Raw genomic sequence first — 20,446 nt, 5'->3', positions numbered from 1 at the left:
CGCTCCTTCCCTTCTGAGCCCTCTAGTGCACCCGCCGAACACTTGACATACACATATGAGGTATTTCCTTACTCGAGAGAAATTGGGTTACACATTTTGGGGGGATTTTTCATCTATTACCCCTTGTAAAAATTCAAAAACTGGGTCTACAAGAACATGCGAGTGTAAAAAATGAAGATTTTGAATTTTCTCCTTCACTTTGCTGCTATTCCTGTGAAACACCTAAAGGGTTAACACACTTACTGAATGTCATTTTGAATACTTTGAGGGGTGCAGTTTTTATAATGGGGTCATTTGTGGGGTATTTCTAATATGAAGGCCCTTCAAATCCACTTCAAAACTGAACTGGTCCCTGAAAAATTCCGATTTTGAAAATTTTGTGAAAAATTGGAAAATTGCTGCTGAACTTTGAAGCCCTCTGATGTCTTCCAAAAGTAAAAACACGTCAATTTTATGATGCAAACATAAAGTAGACATATTGTATATGTGAATCAATGTATAATTTATTTGGAATATCCATTTTCCTTACAAGCAGAGAGCTTTAAAGTTAAAAAAAAATGTAAAATTTTCATTTTTTTCATCAAATTTTGGAATTTTTCACCAAGAAATGATGCAAGTATCGACAAAATTTTACCACTAACATAAAGTAGAATATGTCACGAAAAAACAATCTCGGAATCAGAATGAAAGGTAAAAGCATCCCAGAGTTATTAATGTTTAAAGTGACAGTGGTCAGATGTTCAAAAAATGGCCGGGTCCTTAAGGTATATTTGGGCTGGGTCCTTAAGGGGGTTAACACCAGGTAGAAGTAAGGTGTTACAGCTGGTTAGCAGGAATATATATGTGTCACTTGTTGTTGCCGGGTGTAACGAGTGTAAAAGTGCCAACAGACCCCTTGATTGCCTAAAGCCATTGCTATAGGAGGCATATTCAGACTTCTAGTAAAGACTATTAGCAATATTAAACAAAGGGAACGGGGACAAGCAGTCCTACCTTTTTCTGCTGTATATGCACTGTTCTATATACTGTGACACACAGGGGAGATGGACGGCTGTGTATTCATTGTTACCTTCTGTGACTGCATATCCTCCAACGCTGCCCAAAGCTCCTATCATGTATACTGTCCTGTGTCCCCGTGGTCACCCCTTCTTTATGCATCACTTGTGCTGCTTCACCCTCCATGTCACCTTGTCCACCACGGTTTTAGGTGCGGTGGGAAAACCGCATATGGGGCAAAAATGAGCCGACCGGAGTTAGCGTTTCACTCTGGTCGGCTCATTGAAATGAATTACATACGGGCGGCATACGGCAGGGATACGGGAGCGCCTGGTTTTAGCTCCCCCCCAGCCGTATGTGTCCCCGTATGGCTGAAAACGTGGTGTGAACCCAGCCTAATCCGCAGTGTATAATATAATTTTACTTACAGGTCCAAAGCCACCGCCACATGAGACGTATTCTGGATGGTTGACTAAGTCGAATAGCTCCACTTGCTGAATAGGAGTCTGGCTGGTGGAGAGGCGCCAAGGCTCAGAGAGAACCTAGGAAAAGTCAATGACATGACAAATTACTTCAATGTATCCGAACCAGGGTGCCTCCAGCTGTTGCAAAACTACAACTCCCAGCATACCCGGACAGCCAAAGGCTGTCCGGGCATGCAGGGAGTTGTAGTTTTGCAACAGCTGGAGGCACCCTGTTTTGGAAACACTGGATTACTTATTGGGCTCTAAACTAGGTAAGTGGGTTAGTCAGTGGCAGACTTGAACATTTCAGGATTAAAAATATACCTCTTTCAAGAAAGGGGAGTCCACGGCAAGATATTTAGAGACGACATAGAGACAGAAGAGATGGCGATCGATCCCAGCCCCGGTCATTGCATTTCTGTAGAGTAACTGGTGCTTTTCTGCAGCTGATCTGAACAGTTTCAGTCTCTCTTCATTCTGTCAGCAGGAGAGGTGTAGAGTTAATAACAAAATCCGGCTACAAAATCAATAGCAGTAAAAAATAAATAAAAACTGTTGAACTTGTGTCATACAAGCACTGCCCCCTGGTGATGACAACATGGCAGCACAAGGAAAATTAATATGTCATACTTATTTAAGATTTTCGAAAAATCTTCCAATCTAACCATTGAGCATGTTTTGCACCTTTGCTTGGTCAATATTAAGATGGAAGTGCCATGTGATTGAAGTGAATCTAACACAGATCGATTTATAAACAGCTCATGAAGTTAGTTGCAGACAATATCCATTCCCCCCCCCCCCTCCATTTTAGGTCACAGTCTATACATTGTATAATGGCTCACTCCAGCCAAATAACACACTGTATATCCATCAGTGTACCTGTCGTGAACAAAATGTATTTATATAATGTAGACAGGGCTCTGTACACTGAGGACAAGCAGGGTTCTGTACACTGAGGACAAGCAGGGCTCTGTGCACTGAGGACAAGCGGGGCTCTGTACACTGAGGACAAGCGGGGCTCTGTGCACTGAGGACAAGCAGGGCTCCGTGCACTGAAGACAAGCAGGGCTCCGTGCACTGAGGACAAGCGGGCTCTGTACACTGAGGACAAGCAGGGCTCTGTACACTGAGGACAAGCAGGGCTCTGTGCACTGGGGACAAGCAGGGCTCTGTGCACTGAGGACAAGAAGGGCTCTGTACACTGAGGACAAGAAGGGCTCTGCGCACTGAGGACATGCAGGGCTCTGCGCACTGAGGACATGCAGGGCTCTGCACACCGAGGACATGCAGGGCTCTGTACACCGAGGACATGCAGGGCTCTGTACACCGAGGACAAGCAGGGCTCTGTACACCGAGGACAAGCAGGGCTCTGTACACCGAGGACAAGCAGGGCTCTGTACACCGAGGACAAGCAGGGCTCTGTACACCGAGGACAAGCAGGGCTCTGTACACCGAGGACAAGCAGGGCTCTGTACACCGAGGACAAGCAGGGCTTTGCACACTGAGGACAAGCAGGGCTCTGTACACCGAGGACAAGCAGGGCTTTGCACACTGAGGACAAGCAGGGCTCTGCACACTGAGGACATGCAGGGCTCTGTGCACTGAGGACATGCAGGGCTCTGTACACCGAGGACAAGCAGGGCTCTGTACACTGAGGACAAGCAGGGCTCTGTACACTGAGGACAAGCAGGGCTCTGTACACTGGGGACAAGCAGGGCTCTGTACACTGGGGACAAGCAGGGCTCTGTGCACTGGGGACAAGCAGGGCTCTGTGCACTGGGGACAAGACGGGCTCTGTACACTGAGGACAAGCAGGGCTCTGTACACTGAGGACATGCAGGGCTCTGTGCACTGAGGACATGCAGGGCTCTGTACACCGAGGACAAGCAGGGCTCTGTACACTGAGGACAAGCAGGGCTTTGCACACTGAGGACAAGCAGGGCTCTGTACACTGAGGACAAGCAGGGCTCTGTACACTGAGGACAAGCAGGGCTCTGTGCACTGAGGACAAGCAGGGCTCTGTGCACTGAGGACAAGCAGGGCTCTGTACACTGAGGACAAGCAGGGCTCTGTACACTGAGAACAAGCAGGGCTCTGTGCACTGAGGACAAGCAGGGCTCTGTACACTGAGGACAAGCAGGGCTCTGTACACTGAGGACAAGCAGGGCTCTGTACACTGAGGACAAGCAGGGCTCTGTACACTGGGGACAAGCAGGGCTCTGTACACTGGGGACAAGCAGGGCTCTGTGCACTGGGGACAAGCAGGGCTCTGTGCACTGGGGACAAGAAGGGCTCTGTACACTGAGGACAAGCAGGGCTCTGTACACTGAGGACATGCAGGGCTCTGTGCACTGAGGACATGCAGGGCTCTGTACACCGAGGACAAGCAGGGCTCTGTACACTGAGGACAAGCAGGGCTTTGCACACTGAGGACAAGCAGGGCTCTGTACACTGAGGACAAGCAGGGCTCTGTACACTGAGGACAAGCAGGGCTCTGTGCACTGAGGACAAGCAGGGCTCTGTGCACTGAGGACAAGCAGGGCTCTGTACACTGAGGACAAGCAGGGCTCTGTACACTGAGGACAAGCAGGGCTCTGTGCACTGAGGACAAGCAGGGCTCTGTACACTGAGGTAATATCTACATTATATAAAAAGTTCTTGTTAACTACAAGTATCCATGAATATAGCAATGAATTGGTGTACTCTGCAGAATCACCAGTTTATGTGTAAATAGACCAGAATCTCTATGGAATGTTTCCAGCACATTGATAAAACCATGCCACAACAAACTATTCTAAAGGCAAGGGGAATGTAGACCTAAAGTGAGCTGAGTGTAAATGTGTTCCTGCTCCATAACATCATATTTATCTTTACAAAGAATATGATGCAATAGCCATTTCTTAAAGCGGAACTACATTCACGCTCTGGCAGCAGGATATTTGAAGAATTTGCCGGGAAATAAAAACAGGTATCCTGCCACCAGATTGCATTTATGCTTAAAAGGGAACTTATCAGATTTTACTATTTATAATGCGCAACAATGCATTTATGGTAAAATGTTCTTACTCATCCTCCCCAGGAGACTTTCTGCCCACAAGGGGCAATGCGGAGGATGCTGAGGATATACAATTTAAAAGTGTCCCCCTCCAGCCTTGGAAGTAGTCTCCTAGGTGCGGAGCTGCCTAGGGATCAAAGTGGTGGATCGGGCTGTCAATCACTCTGAGGAGGCGTGATTACAGCGGGTCTAGGTGAGTGTAGCCAAGGGGACTACATACGGGGCTGGCAGAGGACACCTTCAAACTGTATATCCTTCCATCCATGCCAGCAGGAACATCTCTAGGGGATGGTGAGGAAGAAAATGTATATAGCATGTGGCAAATCTGATAAAAGGTTCCCTTTAAGGCATAGCTCTGGTGCCTTTGATATGCCACAGTGTAGAAGAACAACCATAGGTCTTCATGTTAAAAAAAACATTAACAAAAAAAAATGCATACCACACTGTAAACAGTTTCTGTGAAGGGTGCCTTTGTATTTAATAGCGCAAAAGACTACACTACTCTATATAGCAAAACAAAAGGCACTGATGTATGTGAAGCTCTATTTTTTTTTCTACGCTAAAATTACCTAAAATTAATGTAAAATTACCGAGTTATTAACGAACCTCATGCAAGTGAATGGGGGCCGTCTGGACCCGGCAGTAGCCGTTTGCATCCAAACCGTTTCAGGGTCCATTCAGCTCAAAAAAAAAACAAAAAAAAACAAGCAACAAACCAAAAACAAAAAGAGATGATCAGACCTAGCCTTAGCTCGGCAGAGGTCAAAGTGATACTCTTTTGGCTTCTGTTGGGTAAATGGGGGCCTATGGGTAAGTTTGGTGTATGTGCTGGAAGCTTTAGAATTGTGTGAATTCGGCCTTATTTATATGCTCACTGTTTTAGAAGGATCCATCATGGCCTTGACAAATTGTGAGGACTCTTCAGTACATGAGCGCACAGTTTCTGTTCTTCCTTCTCGGAAAAGTCTTGTCATGGAAGCTTCATATGTTAGACAGAATTTCCCTTTATCCTTAAAAGAAACAAAGAGAATGTTGTATATGTGAACCACACTAAATGCAAAATCCTGGAGCAACTTCACACATCATCCTGTAATAACTACAAAATCCAAACAAAAAATCCAAAAGTGCATAGCACTGAACAGTAATAGCAATCAAATTATTGCTATAAATAGTCCCCTATGAGGACATAAGTGTAAAAAAAAAAGTTAAAAAAAAATGTGAAAAAGCCCCTCCCCAATAAAAAATGTAAATCTCCCGTTCCCATTTTACCCCCAAAAAGCTTAAAAATGTTTTATAAACATGTTTAGTATTGCCGCGTGTAAAAGATAAATGACAAACGTAAAAAAAGTCAAAAATTGCTGTGTTTTGGTCACATCACATTCCAAAAATTTTTTTATAAAATACCATCCAATACTCCAATATATGCAAAAGTGGTACAAAAATCCTGCAGATAACTGCGCAAAGAATGAGCCCTTATACATCCTCGTATACGCAAAAATTAGACAGTAATAGGTGGTCAAAATAAGGCACTTTTAAACATACTTATTTAGTGAAAGCAGTACAATAATAGAAAAGTATTTAATCATGGGTATTGACCCACAGAATAAAGAAAATATGTCATTTTTACCATAAAGTCTACAGCATGAAAACAAAACCCTTCACATTTTTTAAAAACCTTTATTTAACTTTTTTTTCTGCATAGGCATAGCACTGATCAGTATTATTGGCGATCTTCTGATATGGTCTGCTTGACGTCAGAACAGAGCAGAAAACCCCGGGAGATTGGCGGAGGCAGGTGAGGGGACCTCCGTCTGCCATCTTGGTTGATTGGATCCCGCGGCAGTGCCACAGGCGATCCGATCATCAATTCAAAGCGCCACATATGATCTGTATTGATCACGGCATCTGAGGGGTTAATGGCGGACATCAGCCCGATCGCTGATGACCGTCATCACTGCTGATAGCAGCCGGGACCTGCCGTGCATGATGCGAGCACCGTTCCGGTGCTCACACCATGAACAGTAACCCCCCGACCTACGATGGCCCCGACATATGATAAAATCGACATACGATGCTTTTATATGTTGGGGCCATCGCATTAACTGCTATCCGACAGCGCAAAATGCGTAAGCTGCTGTCGGATAGCAGTTTAAGCATCCCGGGCAGGTTCGCTCACCTATTCCCGCTGCTCCGGGTCCACTTCGCGATCCTCCGGTGTCTTGCGCATCTTCTCCAGGGTCCGGGCCTTGCTTTCCGGCGTCGTTATTACGTCACTACGCAGGCCGTGCTGGCGCAGCAACGTCATAACGTCACCAGAAAGCGAGGCCCGGACCGGGGACAGGTAAGTACAGCTTCCTATACTTTACATTGCACGGATCCCTCAACATACGATGGATTCGACAAACGATGGGTCGTTTGGAACGAATTACCATCTTATGTTGAGGGACCACTGTATAGGATGTAAATGTACGTCCTGGTGCGCGAAGTACCAGCGGACCAGGACGTACATTTAAGTCCTATGTCCATAAGGGGTTAAAAGACATTGCAGCTTATAGATGGATTTGTAAAATCCTATTCACTTGCCTGCTCCTGTATTTTATTGTGGATTTTACCTTTGCAGGTACAATCTGCAGCAATTCTGTCTCTTTAAAGGGGTTATCCAAGAATAGAAAAACAGAGCTAATTTCTTTCAAAAACAGCTCCATGTCTGTCCCCAGGTTGTGTGTGGTATTACAACTTGGCTCCATCCACTTCAATGGAACTGAGGTGCAGAACCACACCCAACCTGGAGACAGACAGGGAGCGGTTTTTGAAAGAAAATAGCTTTGATTTTCTGTTCCTGGATAACCCCTTTAACCTTTTCCTAACTAAATCAGTGCGTTCAGCCGCCCCCTGATGCGCTGGGACTGTAGCCGAAATGGCTGGATGTAATCTCCCAACATATGTGAAGGTGAATGCGGAAAATCCTAAATTAAAATTACAACAAAAAGCCACATGTCAGCATGATGAAAAGCCTTAAAGCCTCACCCTGTAGTGTGCCAACTGCAACGCAATCTGGATGAAAGCGTCAGGGCTGGTCTTGCACTTCTTTATTAACCCTTTCCCAAAGTCTTTGAAGGGGAAAGCGTGGAAATCGACATCGTCCGCTAAAGCTTGAGCTACTTTTAGTGAACTGTGAATGACTTCTTGGCACTGGAAAAACAAAAGGATAACACTCAAAATTAAAGATGATGGTAAAAAGATGTACAGTAAACCCTCTTATGCTTTCTTTAAAGGGGTACTCTGGAAAAAAAAAATTTTTTAATCAATTGGTGCCAGAAAGTTAAACAGATTTGTAAATTACTTCTATTAACAATTCTTAATCCTTCCAGTACTTATTAGCTGCTGAATACTACAGAGGAAATTATTTTCTTTTTGGAACACAGTGCTCTCTGCTGACATCACGAGCACAGTGCTCTCTGCTGAAATCTCTGTCCATTTTAGGAACTGTCCAGAGTAGGAGAAAATCCCCATAGCAAACATCTGCTGCTCTGGACAGTTCCTAAAATGGACAGAGATGTCAGCAGAGAGCACTGTGGTCATGATGTCAGCAGAGAGCACTGTGCTCGTGATGTCAGAAGAGAGCTCTGTGTTCCAAAAAGAAAACCATTTCCTCTGTAGTATTCAGCAGCTAATAAGTACTGGAAGGATTAAGATTTTTTAATAGAAGCAATTTACAAATCTGTTTAACTTTCTGGCACCAGTTGATTTAGAGAAAAAAAACAAAAAGTTTTCCACCGTTGTACCCCTTTAAGAAGATCATTTTCCTTGAAGACCACTTTCTTGTGCAATATCATTGTATACCAGTGTTTCCCAACTTGGGTGCCTCCAGCTGTTGCAAAACTACAACTCCCAGCATGCCCGGACAGCCTTTGGCTTTCCGGGCATGTTGGGAGTTGTTGTTTTGCAACAGCTGTAGGCACCCTAGTTAAAAACACGCAATGGATCAACTTGTATACAGTGATGCCTCAACTTACAATGGCCTCAACATACAATAGTTTCAACATACAAGGGTCTTTTCTGGACCATTGTAACTTGAAACCAGACTCAACATACAATACAGACAGTCCAGATCTGTGAAACGTGTCAATGGCTGGAAGATTTGACCAATCAGAATGGACAATCACTGGTAACACCCCTATATTACTGAAGTGTATGCACTGAATTCCTGTCTGGTAGCGCTCCCTAAAGTACAGAGAGGTATTACATGTTCTGTACTACTCTTTTGGAAACCAGGTGATTACGGCTCCATATTACTTTATTATTTTTTAATTATTTTTTTTAATTAAAATATAACCGAGATTTACCAAAACATAAAGAAGAAGTTGTCCACAGCAGCCATGAAAAAAAACAGACTCACCTCATTGGAGATTTCCCATTGTAATCTCTGTGGTAATGGCAATGTGGCATCTGCTTGCCCCTTGCAGTGACCCTCATCGTTGTACCCAAGCTTAAAGCAATCTGTGGCCAACGTTGACTTGGGGGGGAAGAAAATGGAAATAAAGTGATAAAATTAGAAATGATTATAGATAAGCATACAGTACAGCAGAAGTATTCGTCATTTCTTGCTGAATATTAGAACTGAAAGGGGTACTCTGCTGCTAGACATCTAATCCCCTATAAGGATGGAGATTGGAAGCAGAAAATACCCTTTGGAGATGGCGCTGCTGTAGTCCAGTGAAGGAGAAGACCAGTGTCCATACAAAATGATCAAGCAAGAGGACGAGGTGACAACCAAAGCCGGATCAATTTATTGGCAAAGCAAAAGGTACAAACAGGATAACGCGTTTCGGAGGACAGCGCCCCCTTCTTCAGATCAGTGATACTGCATAGTACAACATACAGTGTTTAAATACATTTAGAAATGGTGCCAAAAATAAGGGGGAGGGGCCAAAGAGGTATCCAGTGGAATGGGGAATACAGACATTGGTGAACAAAATCAGCAAACAAACATATATATAGTTAGATTGGCATTGTAGTAAGGTTGTGTGTAACTGGTTCAAAAAAGAAGTAACAGCAGATGTTAAGAAAGCTGCGCGCACCAGAGGATGCACTGTGCATCCGGAGCACGGAGCGAAAGTATTGGTTGCCACGGACGCGTCGCTAAGGCAGTAACGCGGGTGTCACGTGGTAAGGACGCGTTGCCAGGGAGTTGCCTATAGGGGCTAAGAGGTCCTGATCACTGGGGTCCTGAGATCTCCCGCATCACCCGGCGTTCTAAACAAACGTTGGGTTCCTGTGGCAGTGGTCATGATGTCACACCACACCCCCTCCATTCATGTCTATAGAAGGGGGCGTGTTGGCTGACACCCTCCCCCCTCCCATGGACATGAATGGAGGGGCGTGGTGTGACATCACGTGGGGGCATGACCATCACATAACGATCACAGCCTCCGGCTCAGAGCGTTCTGGACAAAATGTTCAGAACGCTGGAGCACCAGAGTACCCCTTGAAGCTTATTGCTCTCAGAGAGAGAGATGAAACAGCAGTCTAGCAAATATGATGTAATTTAAAGGGGTACTCCACTGTCTGACCACAGCGCTCTCTGCTGACACCTCTGTCCATGTCCGGAACTGTCCAGAGCAGAGGTGCCAGCAGAAAGCACTGTGGTCAAGCAGAAAAATTCAAAAAGAAAAGAACTTCCTCTGTAGTATACAGCAGCTGATAAGTACTGGAAGGATTAAGATTTATAAATAGAAGTTATTTAAAAATCTGTTTAACTTTCTGGCACCAGTTCATAAAAATAAATAAATAAATAAATAAAAATGTTTTCCACCGGAGTACCCCTTTAATGGCTAACAAAAATAAAACAAAACATATGAGGTACAATGCCAAAAGAAGAATCCTAAGCTGGTTTGATAGCTTGCTGCTTTACATTATAGGTTTTATTTTATTTTGTGAATCTAAATGGTGTTGTTTCTATGGCATGGATGCAGATTTCTGCAAGCCAAATACAGGTGAATGGGACAGGCCCGGACATTTCTGCAGTCCATCTGCTACTTGGGAATAAGTTGCTCTTTCATCATCTGGCCACTAGATGGCCCCATTTTGTTGACATATTTGTTGTTTTATGACAACTGTAAGGGCTCATTCACACTGCCACTGGGATCCACATCATTCCCCGTCCGTTCAGTACCAAATCTTAACACTTCCAGTACTTATAGGCTGCTGTATGCTCCACAGTTCTTTTCTTTTTGAATTTCCTGACCACACTGCTCTCTGCTGACACCTCTGTCCATTTTAGGGAACTGTCCAGAGCAGGAGCAAATCCCCATAGCAAACCTCTCCTGCTCTGGACAGTTCCTGACATAGACCGAGGTGTCAGCAGAGAGCACTGTAGTCAGAAAGAAAGGAAATTCAAAAAGAAAAGAACTTCCTGTTGATACTGGAAGGATTAAGATTTTTAAATAGAAGTAATTTACAAATCAGTTTAACTTTCTGGCACCAGTGGATTTACAACAAAAAAAAGTTTTCCAGTGGAGTACCCCTTTAAATACGAACCGCTTTACTAAAATTCATTTTTAAAATTCAATTGATGTTCCTATGGTAAATTATAACACATTAGACCTTTTCTGCTGTGGATATCACACTAAATACAGATTTTGCTGGAAAAAAAATAATTTTAGATTTTACACTAAGCACAGAAAGGGTGAAAAACTATGATTTATCTGCAAATTAAGTGCAGGGCCTCGACTTGATTGGTTGCTATTGTTACGTTGTGTCTTAATAGACTTGATGTCAGGGTTTTATTGTTTCTTCTTTTTCTTACCTCCCACATATGTCCGATGATAGGTGCATCTGCCCACGAATGCTCAGCGTTCAGGCCCACTTTTCCATTTTGGAATATCACAAATGAAAAAGACTTATCGAACCATCTAACAGCGGCAGAAGAACAAGATCGTGTGTCAGTCACTTACAGGGAGAATGCTAGCATAATAATAATAATAAATATATATAAATATATATAAATATATATATATATATATATATATATATATATATATATACACACACACACAGTGATCCCTCAACTTACAATGGCCTCAACATACAATAGTTTCAACATACAATGGTATTTTCTGGACCATCATAAGTTGAAACCAGACTCAACATACAATGCTACAGACAGTCCAGATCTGTGAAACATGTCAATGGCTGGAAGAACCGACCAATCAGAATGGACATTCACTGGTAAAACCCTGTATTACTGAAGTGCATGCACTGACTGGTGTCTGGTAGCGTCCCCTACAGTACAGGGAGGTATTACATGTTCTGTACTCTTTACCTGTACCAGGGTTACCTCCTCCTTTGGACACCAGGTGAGGGCGAATCCATGTTACTTTTTTAGGACATTGCGTGTTCTGTACAGGACCCTGAAGAAGCTCCTGTCCTCTACATAGACCAGTGTTTCCCAAGCAGGGTGCCCCCAGCTGTTGCAAAACTACAACTCCCAGCATGCTGGGAGTTGTAGTTTTGCAACCGCTGGAGGCTCCCTGCTTGGGAAACACTGACATAGACAGTGATTTACAGCTCCCAGCAGATCTTTCTTACTTTTATATGTACGATCTTGCTTTATCTATATAAGTTATCTACTTATTTTTCTTTAATCCTCACTTTTTCCTATTTTTGGATGACATTTTGGTGCCTTTAGAACCAATTACCAGGTTTCCATAGAGTTCTGGTCTCAACATACAATGGTCGTCCTGGAACCAATTAATATTGTATCTTGAGGGTCCACTGTATATATATATATATATATATACACACACACAGTGACCCCCCGAGCTACGATGGCCCCGACATACGATCATTTCAACATGCGATGGCCTCTCATCAACATATGATACTTTTATATGTCGGGGCCATCGCATAAACGGCTATCCGGCAGCGCAGACTGCTTCAGCTGCTGCCGGATAACAGTTTAAGGTGCCCCGTGTGGTCCGGTGGGTGTCACTCACCTGTCCTCGGGGGCTCCGGCGCTTCTTCTTCTGGATCCCCTGCATCACCGGCGCTCTCCATCGTCGTCATCGCGCACGCCGTCCCGTCATCCAATAGGAGCGGTGCGCGCAGCGACGTGATGACGGCGATGAAGAGACGCAGCAGAGACGGTCCGGGGACGCGGCGACATCCGGGCGACATCCAGGGCATCGGTGAGCGCCGAGGACAGGCGAGTACTGTATAACCTCCTATACCAGTGGTTTTCAACCTGCGGACCTCCAGATGTTGCAAAACTACAACTCCCAGCATGCCCGGACAGCCGTTGGTTGTCCGGGCATACTGGGAGTTGTAGTTTTGCAACATCTGGAGGTCTGCAGGTTGGAGACCACTGTCCTATACTTTACATTGCACGGATCCCTCAACATACGATGGTTTCAACTAACGATCGTTCATTTGGAACGAATTACCATCGTATGTTGAGGGACCACTGTATGTGTGTGTATATATATATATATATATATATATATATATGCTAAACTAATTCACATACAGCACACAAAATCTTATCCGCTAGGCACAGGTATCTACATAAAACATTTTAGGTCAGCTCAGGAATTAAGGAGCAGTAAGAGATTTATCCTATAAACCTATTCCTCACCTGTCATAGCATTTCCCATGTAGTAAAGATTTGGCGTAGGCATCCAAAGAGTTTACTGGGTCGTCCGTGCGTAGTCCCTGCTCACTGTCATCTAAGGTGACAAAGAAAGCCGCCTTCTCCACAAGATCCAGAGACTGCAAGTTCTTCCCACTGCGGAAGTAGGACCGGCGAGCTCTGGACCACGTAGTCCTTGTAGAGAGAATGAAAATAAATGAAATCAAAATGTGACAAAGTAATAACGTATATGCAATACAGATGATCATTTTTCTTAAAGGGGTACTCCGGTGATAAACTTTTTTTCATATCAACTGGCTCCAGAAAGTTAAACAGATTTGTAAATGAGTACAAAATGCATATACAGTGATCCCTCAACTTACAATGGCCTCAACATACCATAGTTTCAACATGGTCTTTTCTGGACCATTGTAAGTTGAAACCAGACTCCACATACAATGCTACAGACAGTCCAGATCTGCAAAACATATCAATAGCTGGAAGAACCGATCAATCAGAATGGACATTTCACTGGTAAAACCCCTGTATTACTGAAGTGTATGCACTGACTGATGTCTGGTAGCGCCCCCTACAGTACAGGGAGGTAGTACATGTTCTGTACTCTTTACCTGTTTACCTGTTACTCTTTACCTCTTTACCAGGGTTACCTGCTCCTCTAGACATCAGGTGAGGGCAACTCCATGTTACTTTTTTAGGACACTGTGTATTCTGTACAGAACCCTGAAGAAGCTCCTGTCCTCTACATAGACCAGTGTTTCCCAAGCAGGGTGCCCCCAGCTGTTGCAAAACTACAACTCCCAGCATGCCCGGACAGCCTTTGGCTGTCCGGGCATGCTGGGAGTTGTAGTTTTGCAACAGCTGGAGGCTCTCTGCTTGGGAAACACTGACATAGACAGTGATTACAGCTCCCAGCAGATCTTTCCTACTTTTATATGTGCGGATTGGTTTATCTGTATTAGTTATCTACTTATTTTTCTTTAATTCTCACTTTTTTCTATTTTTGGATGACATTTTGGGCCTTTAGAACCAATTACCAGGTTTCCATAGAGTTCTGGTCTCAACATACAATGGTTTCAACATACAATGGTCGTCCCAGAAACAATTAATATTGTAACTTGAGGGACCACTGTATAATGTGAATTATATATAAAACCAGTCCTCAAAGGACAGTGGAGAATGGAAAAATACAAAAAGAAAAGAAAAAAGTACTTTTTTCTTTTCTTATTTTTCCATTCTAAACTGTCCTTTTATATATAATTCACATTATATATGCATTTTGTACACATTTAGGTCTTTTAGGATTTAGACCAATCCAGTTAACCTCAGGACAGTTGGCTTGAGTGAGCTACACATCCCCTTTTTTTAATTCAGATTTGTAAATTACTTCTTAATCCTACCAGTACTTATCAGCTGCTGAAGTTGAGTTGTTCTTTTCTGTCTGACCACAGTGCTCTCTGCTGACACCTCTGTCAGCAGGAGAGGTTCCCTATGGGGATTTGCTTCTACTCTGGACAGTTCCTGAGACAGACAGAGGTGCCAGCAGAGAGCACTGTGGTGAGACAGAAAAGAACAACTCAACTTCCGCAGCTGATAAGTACTGGTAGGATTAAGATATTTTAATAGAAGTCATTTACAAATCTGTTGAACTTTCTGGAGCCAGTTGATAGAAAAAAATAGTTTTTCACCGGAGTACCCACTTAAAGGGAAGATCAGCCAGGGGACAAAGGCTTTCCATAATCCAAGAGGAAGAGGGAGCCAAATTCATTTCATTTCCCTATACTCAGAACACTAACCTGGGGCTCCTGTTCTGAAAGAGAAAAGGTAGAATTTCCAGCTTCCATAAAAACAGTTTTTTTTCAGTCCATTAAAAAAAAGTGCAAAAAACGTAAATATAACGTGCAGATAAAAGCCAAATGAAACGCCGACGCATTTCGGTTTATTAAAAAACCTTAATCATAGTGATAGATATACATGGGAACATGTTCCTCTATATATACCTGTGAAAAGGGTGGTTAACAGAATATGGGATCCACCGAGAAGGGGTCAAATCACAAAGCTTGTAGAAATCCTGATATCCGATGAACTAAACTATTCCCATATCCACAGAATAGGGATAAGTGTCTGATCGGGAGGGGGTCCCAACCCCTGGGACCTCCACAATCTCCTGTATGGGGCATGGCAACTAACCCTTTCCTGGAGCGCTCTGGCGCTCCAGGAAAGGGTGAGTTGCCATGCCCCATACAGAAGAATGACGGCCTACTCCATCAACCACCGGCTGGTATTGGGGTCCTACCTGAGCCGGTGATTCACTGACCAAGCCATCATTCCTGCTCGTCTCGGAAAGTAGGGGGTTGCTCTGCTCCGAGGATGAGATGCAGGGCCCGGTAGAGGAGATGGCAGGGGAATTCCCTGTGGATAGGGGATCAGTTTAGTTCCTATGACTACTCCATTACGTTGGCTATACACATAAGATGAACATCTTCCCAACTCAAAGGACAGACTAGCCAACCATCTAATGTGTTTGAGGGGACATATTGGATTTCTACATGCCCGATTCCTTGTTCTTGATGAAGACTGGCTATGCCAACTGGTATCTAAGGTGTTTGGCCACTTCTAGGAATGGAAATGTCTCCTTTCTAGGCCTTGGTTCACAGGTTACAGCTCTGCAGAGATCTGGCTTGCAATCCAATTATTACAGCGATCTAATACATAGATGCATATCAATTGTTTGCGATAGGATGTAAACAATTTCATTAAAGGGGTACTCCACTGGAAAACATTTTTTTTTTTAATCAACTGGTAATTAGTAAATTACTTCTATTTAAAAATATAAATCCTTCTAGTACTTATCAGCTGCTATATGATCCACAGGAAGTTCTTTTCTTTTTGAATTTCCTTTCTGTTTGACCACAGTGCTCTCTGCTGACACCTCTGTCCATTTTAGGAAGTGTCCAGAGCAGGAGCAAATCCCCATAGAAAACCTATCCTTCTCTGGACAGTTGCTAAAATGGACAGAGGTGTCAGCAGAGAGCCCTGTGATCAGACAGAAAAGAAATTCAAAAAGAAAAGAACTTCCTCTGGAGCATACAGCAGCTGATAAGTACTGGAAGGATTAAGATTTTTAAATAGAAGTAATTTACACATCTGTTTAAGTTTCTGATAGAGATGAGCGAACTTACAGTAAATTCGATTCGTCACGAACTTCTCGGCTCTGCAGTTGATGCTTTTCCTGCATAAATTAGTTCAGCTTTCCGGTGCTCCGGTGGGCTGGAAAAGGTGGATACAGTCCTAGGAAAGAGTCTCCTAGGACTGTATCCACCTTTTCCAGCCCATGGGAGCACCTGAAAGCTGAACCAATTTATGCAGGATAAGTCATCAACTGCCGAGCCGAGAAGTTCGTGACGAATCGAATTTACTTTAAGTTCGCTCATCTCTACTTTCTGGCACCATTTGATTTAAAAAAAAATGTTTTCCAGTGGAGTACCCCTTTAAGGTCTGACAATGGGATGCCAGTAGATTCCATGCTGTACAAGAACACTGGGATAAGAGTCATTTTACTTGCAGGATACTGCATTTTGATAGGCTTTACCCCCCCACGACCTATAAAAGGTTCCTTTGGTTGTGGATCACTACTCCCACCCACCCAAATCAGCACTTTATGGGGCTGTGAAGGGAGTTTAATTTATTTTATCTGTACCAGAGTAATCATTGGCTATCACAGTCCCGTCCATCCTTGTCCTCAGTCATACGCACCCTCAAATTTACTTTAACGGGGACCTCTCACCTCTCTCCAGCAGTCAGTGCCGCCAGTTTCTCTTCTCCTGGTTGCGGGGGGCTTGTGTCCTCCAGAATATGCTGGAACTGGATCTCTAGTTCCTTGGGGTTCAGCAGCCGACCGCTATGGTAAACCCAGACCTTGAAGAAGCGCCCTTTGTGGTACACCACAATGTGTTTACTGTCCGAGAAGTGTTGGATGGTATCTGGCCACAGAATACAGGTATGGTCAAAACTACTACCGTCACACACAAAATCTACTTCTACTCTGTTAACGATCGCTCCAAAATAAGAGACTTCCCTAAATCTGAAGTACACATACTGCACTAGATACACAGAACATTATAGGGGGCTACTTCTAGATTTTCCTATATCTATTGCAATAGGATACAGTGACTATGTACCATCAAAAGCAGTGTTTTCCAACTGGAGTGCCTCCAGCTGTTGCAAAACTACAACTCCCAGCATGCCCGGACAGCCGAAGGCTGTCCGGGCATGCTGGGAGTTGTAGTTTTGCAACAGCTGGAGGCACGCTGGTTGGGAAACAATGATCTAGTGATATTGCCAAGTCTCATTACAGCAGACTGCCTAGACAAAGCCCATGGACACGAGGGGTGCTGTTCCATAAGCCATTCCATTGCCATAGCTTCATGCCTTAAAATGTATTAATTTTGCAGGGGCATATTCTTTTGAAGCTGTGAGAAGGCAGCGTTTCTTAACCAGGGCTCTACTGAACTGTCATGGCATCCACACCGTGAGCAGGAATCAACATGGCTTCCAATGCAGTATGGGGGGCATCTATGTCCATAGCCTTTGTGTGCAGGCCACAGAGAAGTTGGGTTGGAGACAACACAGGTGCCATCGGCCTATAAGGACAACCATGCAGGGCACTGATGTTAATAGTTTTGTATGGTTGGCAATATCTACTATAAACGTGCCACTCATTTCAATCTTAGGGGGACAATCCTGGGAACGAGGCCACAAAAGAGATGGGGGTTACGCAAAACTCCATTTAAAATGTGGTCACTTTGGGGGCACTCCCAGGACAGGGCTCTGAAGGAGTAGTCCAGTATTGGAAAACTTATCCCTATCCTAAGGATTGGAGATAAATTTCAGATGGCTGGGACCCCCCGCGATGTCACGTACGGAGCCCCGACTCTCTTGCCAGATAACGTGTGTCTACCACCGGCCGACGCGCCCCCCTCTATACAGCGTTATGGCAGAGCCGGGGATTGATGGAGGCAGCTCTCCAATAGAGTTGTATTGAGGGGGTGTGTCAGCCGCCGCTTCGTGCGGTCGGTCGACACGCCCCCTTCCTGCAGACTGCCGTAACCCCGTACGGGAGATTGCGGGGAGTCTCAGCAGTCGGACCCCCCGCAATCTGAAACTTATCCCCTATCCTTAGGATAGGGGATAAGTTTTCCAGTCCTGGAGTACTCCTTTAAGTGGTAGTCCAGGGAACTAAACTTTTTAGACACTTATCCCCTATCCACAGGATAAGGGCTAAGTGTTTGATCATGGGGGTTCGACTGCGGGGACCTCCTGTATGGGGCCCAAATCATTTACATGTCCTCGAAGCACAGCGGCCCTTTTTCTGGACACCTCAGCCGGTGATTGGATGAGCGGTCCATCACTTGCCTCCGTCCACAATAGTGGGCGCTCGGGCCCCATGATCAGACACTTATCTCCTCTTCGTGAATAGTGGACAAGTGTTTAAAAAGTTCAGCTCCCTGGACTACCCCTTTAAAATGTCCAGATTTGGGCTTTTCAAGTGTTATTCAACATTATGTGGACCTACCACTTGGCACTAGATGAAACTACTGTAAGGTCACTGCTAAGCCCTTGAATTGTACGCCATGTTATACTCATTAAATCCAGACTTTCCTAGCTCTGAATAAAAAAGGCCTTTTCTTTTTTGGGGGGAAGAGGGGGAGGGGGGGTGTATTGTAATCTAAGAGTAATGATATAAAAAGACATCAATAAAAGTGGAAACCAACCTAAATTTAGTATATTTCAATTGAAAAGTCACAGCTAAGTAATATTCAGTTTTAGTACTGAGCGTTTAGCAATTAAAGAGCGATGTTAAAGGGGTACTCCACTGGAAATCATTTTTTTTTAAATCAACTGGTGCCAGAAAGATAAACAGATTTGTAAATTCCTTCTATTTAAAAACTGCAATCCTTCCAGTACTTATCTGCTGCTGTATGCTCCAGAGGAAGTTGTATGTTTTTTTTCTGTTTGACCACAGTGCTCTCTGCTGCCACCTCTGTCCATTTTAGGAGTTGTCCGGAGTAATAGCAAACGTATCCTGCTCAGGACAGTTAATAAAAGGGACAGAGGTGTCAGCAGAGAGCACGGTGGTCAGGGAGAAAGGAAATTCAAAAAGAAAAGAACTTTCTTTGGAGTATACAGCAGCTGAGAAGTACTGGAAGGATTAAGATTTTTAAACAGAAGTCATTTACAAACCTGTTTAACTATCTGGTACCAGTTGATTTAAATTTTTTATTTTTTTTCCAGGGGAGTACCCCTTTAAATAGAATATTAGTTTGGTTCTTTCCAAGCAACAAGAAATTCCTTGACTGGGTAGGAATATAAGAGACTAGAAGCCCCCAAAGGGGGCACTTTAGAAGAAGACAACCCTTTCTCTAAATAAAGCCGTCTCAGCAATCCAATTATTTGATATGGGTCCTTATCTAGTTGTCGGAGCTGCACACGTGCTTTTCTAAAATCACCGCACTACCATAAATTATGGGGATTTAGATGTTCTCTATGGAGAGAGTTGCAAAAAAAAAAATTTTAAAATTTAAAAATAGCGAAAAAAATCAGATATGCAATGGATGGAAAAGCTGGGGGTGTCCGCACATTCCTTGCAGGGCAACTGAATTAGCTCCCATGTTTTGTCAAGGTGGAAGCTGCTTTTTGTTCCAGTCTGGTTATCAAAAGAGAATGCTGAGGGATGTGGTTCCTCGAGCAGACAGTAATGACAGTGTTTCCCAACCATGGTGCCTCCAGCTGTTGCAAAACCACAACCCCCAGCTGACCCGGACAGCCTTCGGCTGTCCGGGTCGGCTGGGAGTTGTGGCTTTGCAACCTGGTTGGAAAACACTGCCCTATGAGATTGATCAGCCCCAGTGAAAGGTTGATTGGCAGTGGGATGTATTAAAGGAGTACTGCAGCCATAGACACTTTTCCCCTATCTGCAGGAAAGGGGATAAGTGTCCGATCGCAGGGGGTCTGACCGCTGGGACCCCCCCTCGTGTTCTCCCATATGGGGACCTGGGGATTGGGATTTGGTGACCCCGTCGTCCTTTCTACTCCATCTTTATTTGGCCCTTGATGTCTGGTCTGTGTGGTAGTCCAGCATAGTACAAATGTTGCAGTCAGTTAGTGTATGGTTGACTATATTAATATTGTGATATATATTGCCTATTGATATCATTTCTTTCTGTAATACTGTTTGTATATGATCCGCGGACCCGACACAAGGTCGTTTATTGTATTATCGAG

General features: G+C 44.1%; 1 protein-coding gene across 5 annotated transcripts in view; it reads right to left on the bottom strand.

Moving 5' to 3' along the window:
* LOC130293781 (carnitine O-palmitoyltransferase 1, liver isoform-like) overlaps window positions 1-20,446 on the bottom strand; it is a 70,751-nt gene that overhangs the window by 9,790 nt on the left and 40,515 nt on the right. For all 5 annotated transcript variants that reach the window (XM_056542870.1, XM_056542874.1, XM_056542873.1 and 2 more), the window contains exons 10-17: window positions 16,950-17,145; window positions 13,151-13,339; window positions 11,324-11,429; window positions 8,915-9,031; window positions 7,543-7,707; window positions 5,391-5,525; window positions 1,785-1,937; window positions 1,425-1,538 (exon numbers count right to left, since the gene is read on the bottom strand). In XM_056542870.1, coding sequence (XP_056398845.1) covers window positions 1,425-1,538; window positions 1,785-1,937; window positions 5,391-5,525; window positions 7,543-7,707; window positions 8,915-9,031; window positions 11,324-11,429; window positions 13,151-13,339; window positions 16,950-17,145 — 1,175 coding nt within the window. The remainder of the gene's footprint in view (window positions 1-1,424; window positions 1,539-1,784; window positions 1,938-5,390; window positions 5,526-7,542; window positions 7,708-8,914; window positions 9,032-11,323; window positions 11,430-13,150; window positions 13,340-16,949; window positions 17,146-20,446) is intronic.

Source organism: Hyla sarda, chromosome 10 (genome assembly GCF_029499605.1).
Source record: "Hyla sarda isolate aHylSar1 chromosome 10, aHylSar1.hap1, whole genome shotgun sequence".
In the NCBI taxonomy this organism is placed as follows: Eukaryota; Metazoa; Chordata; class Amphibia; order Anura; family Hylidae; genus Hyla; species Hyla sarda.
Note: the sequence above shows the minus strand (reverse complement) of the source record. Positions and strands in the feature narration are given on the sequence as shown.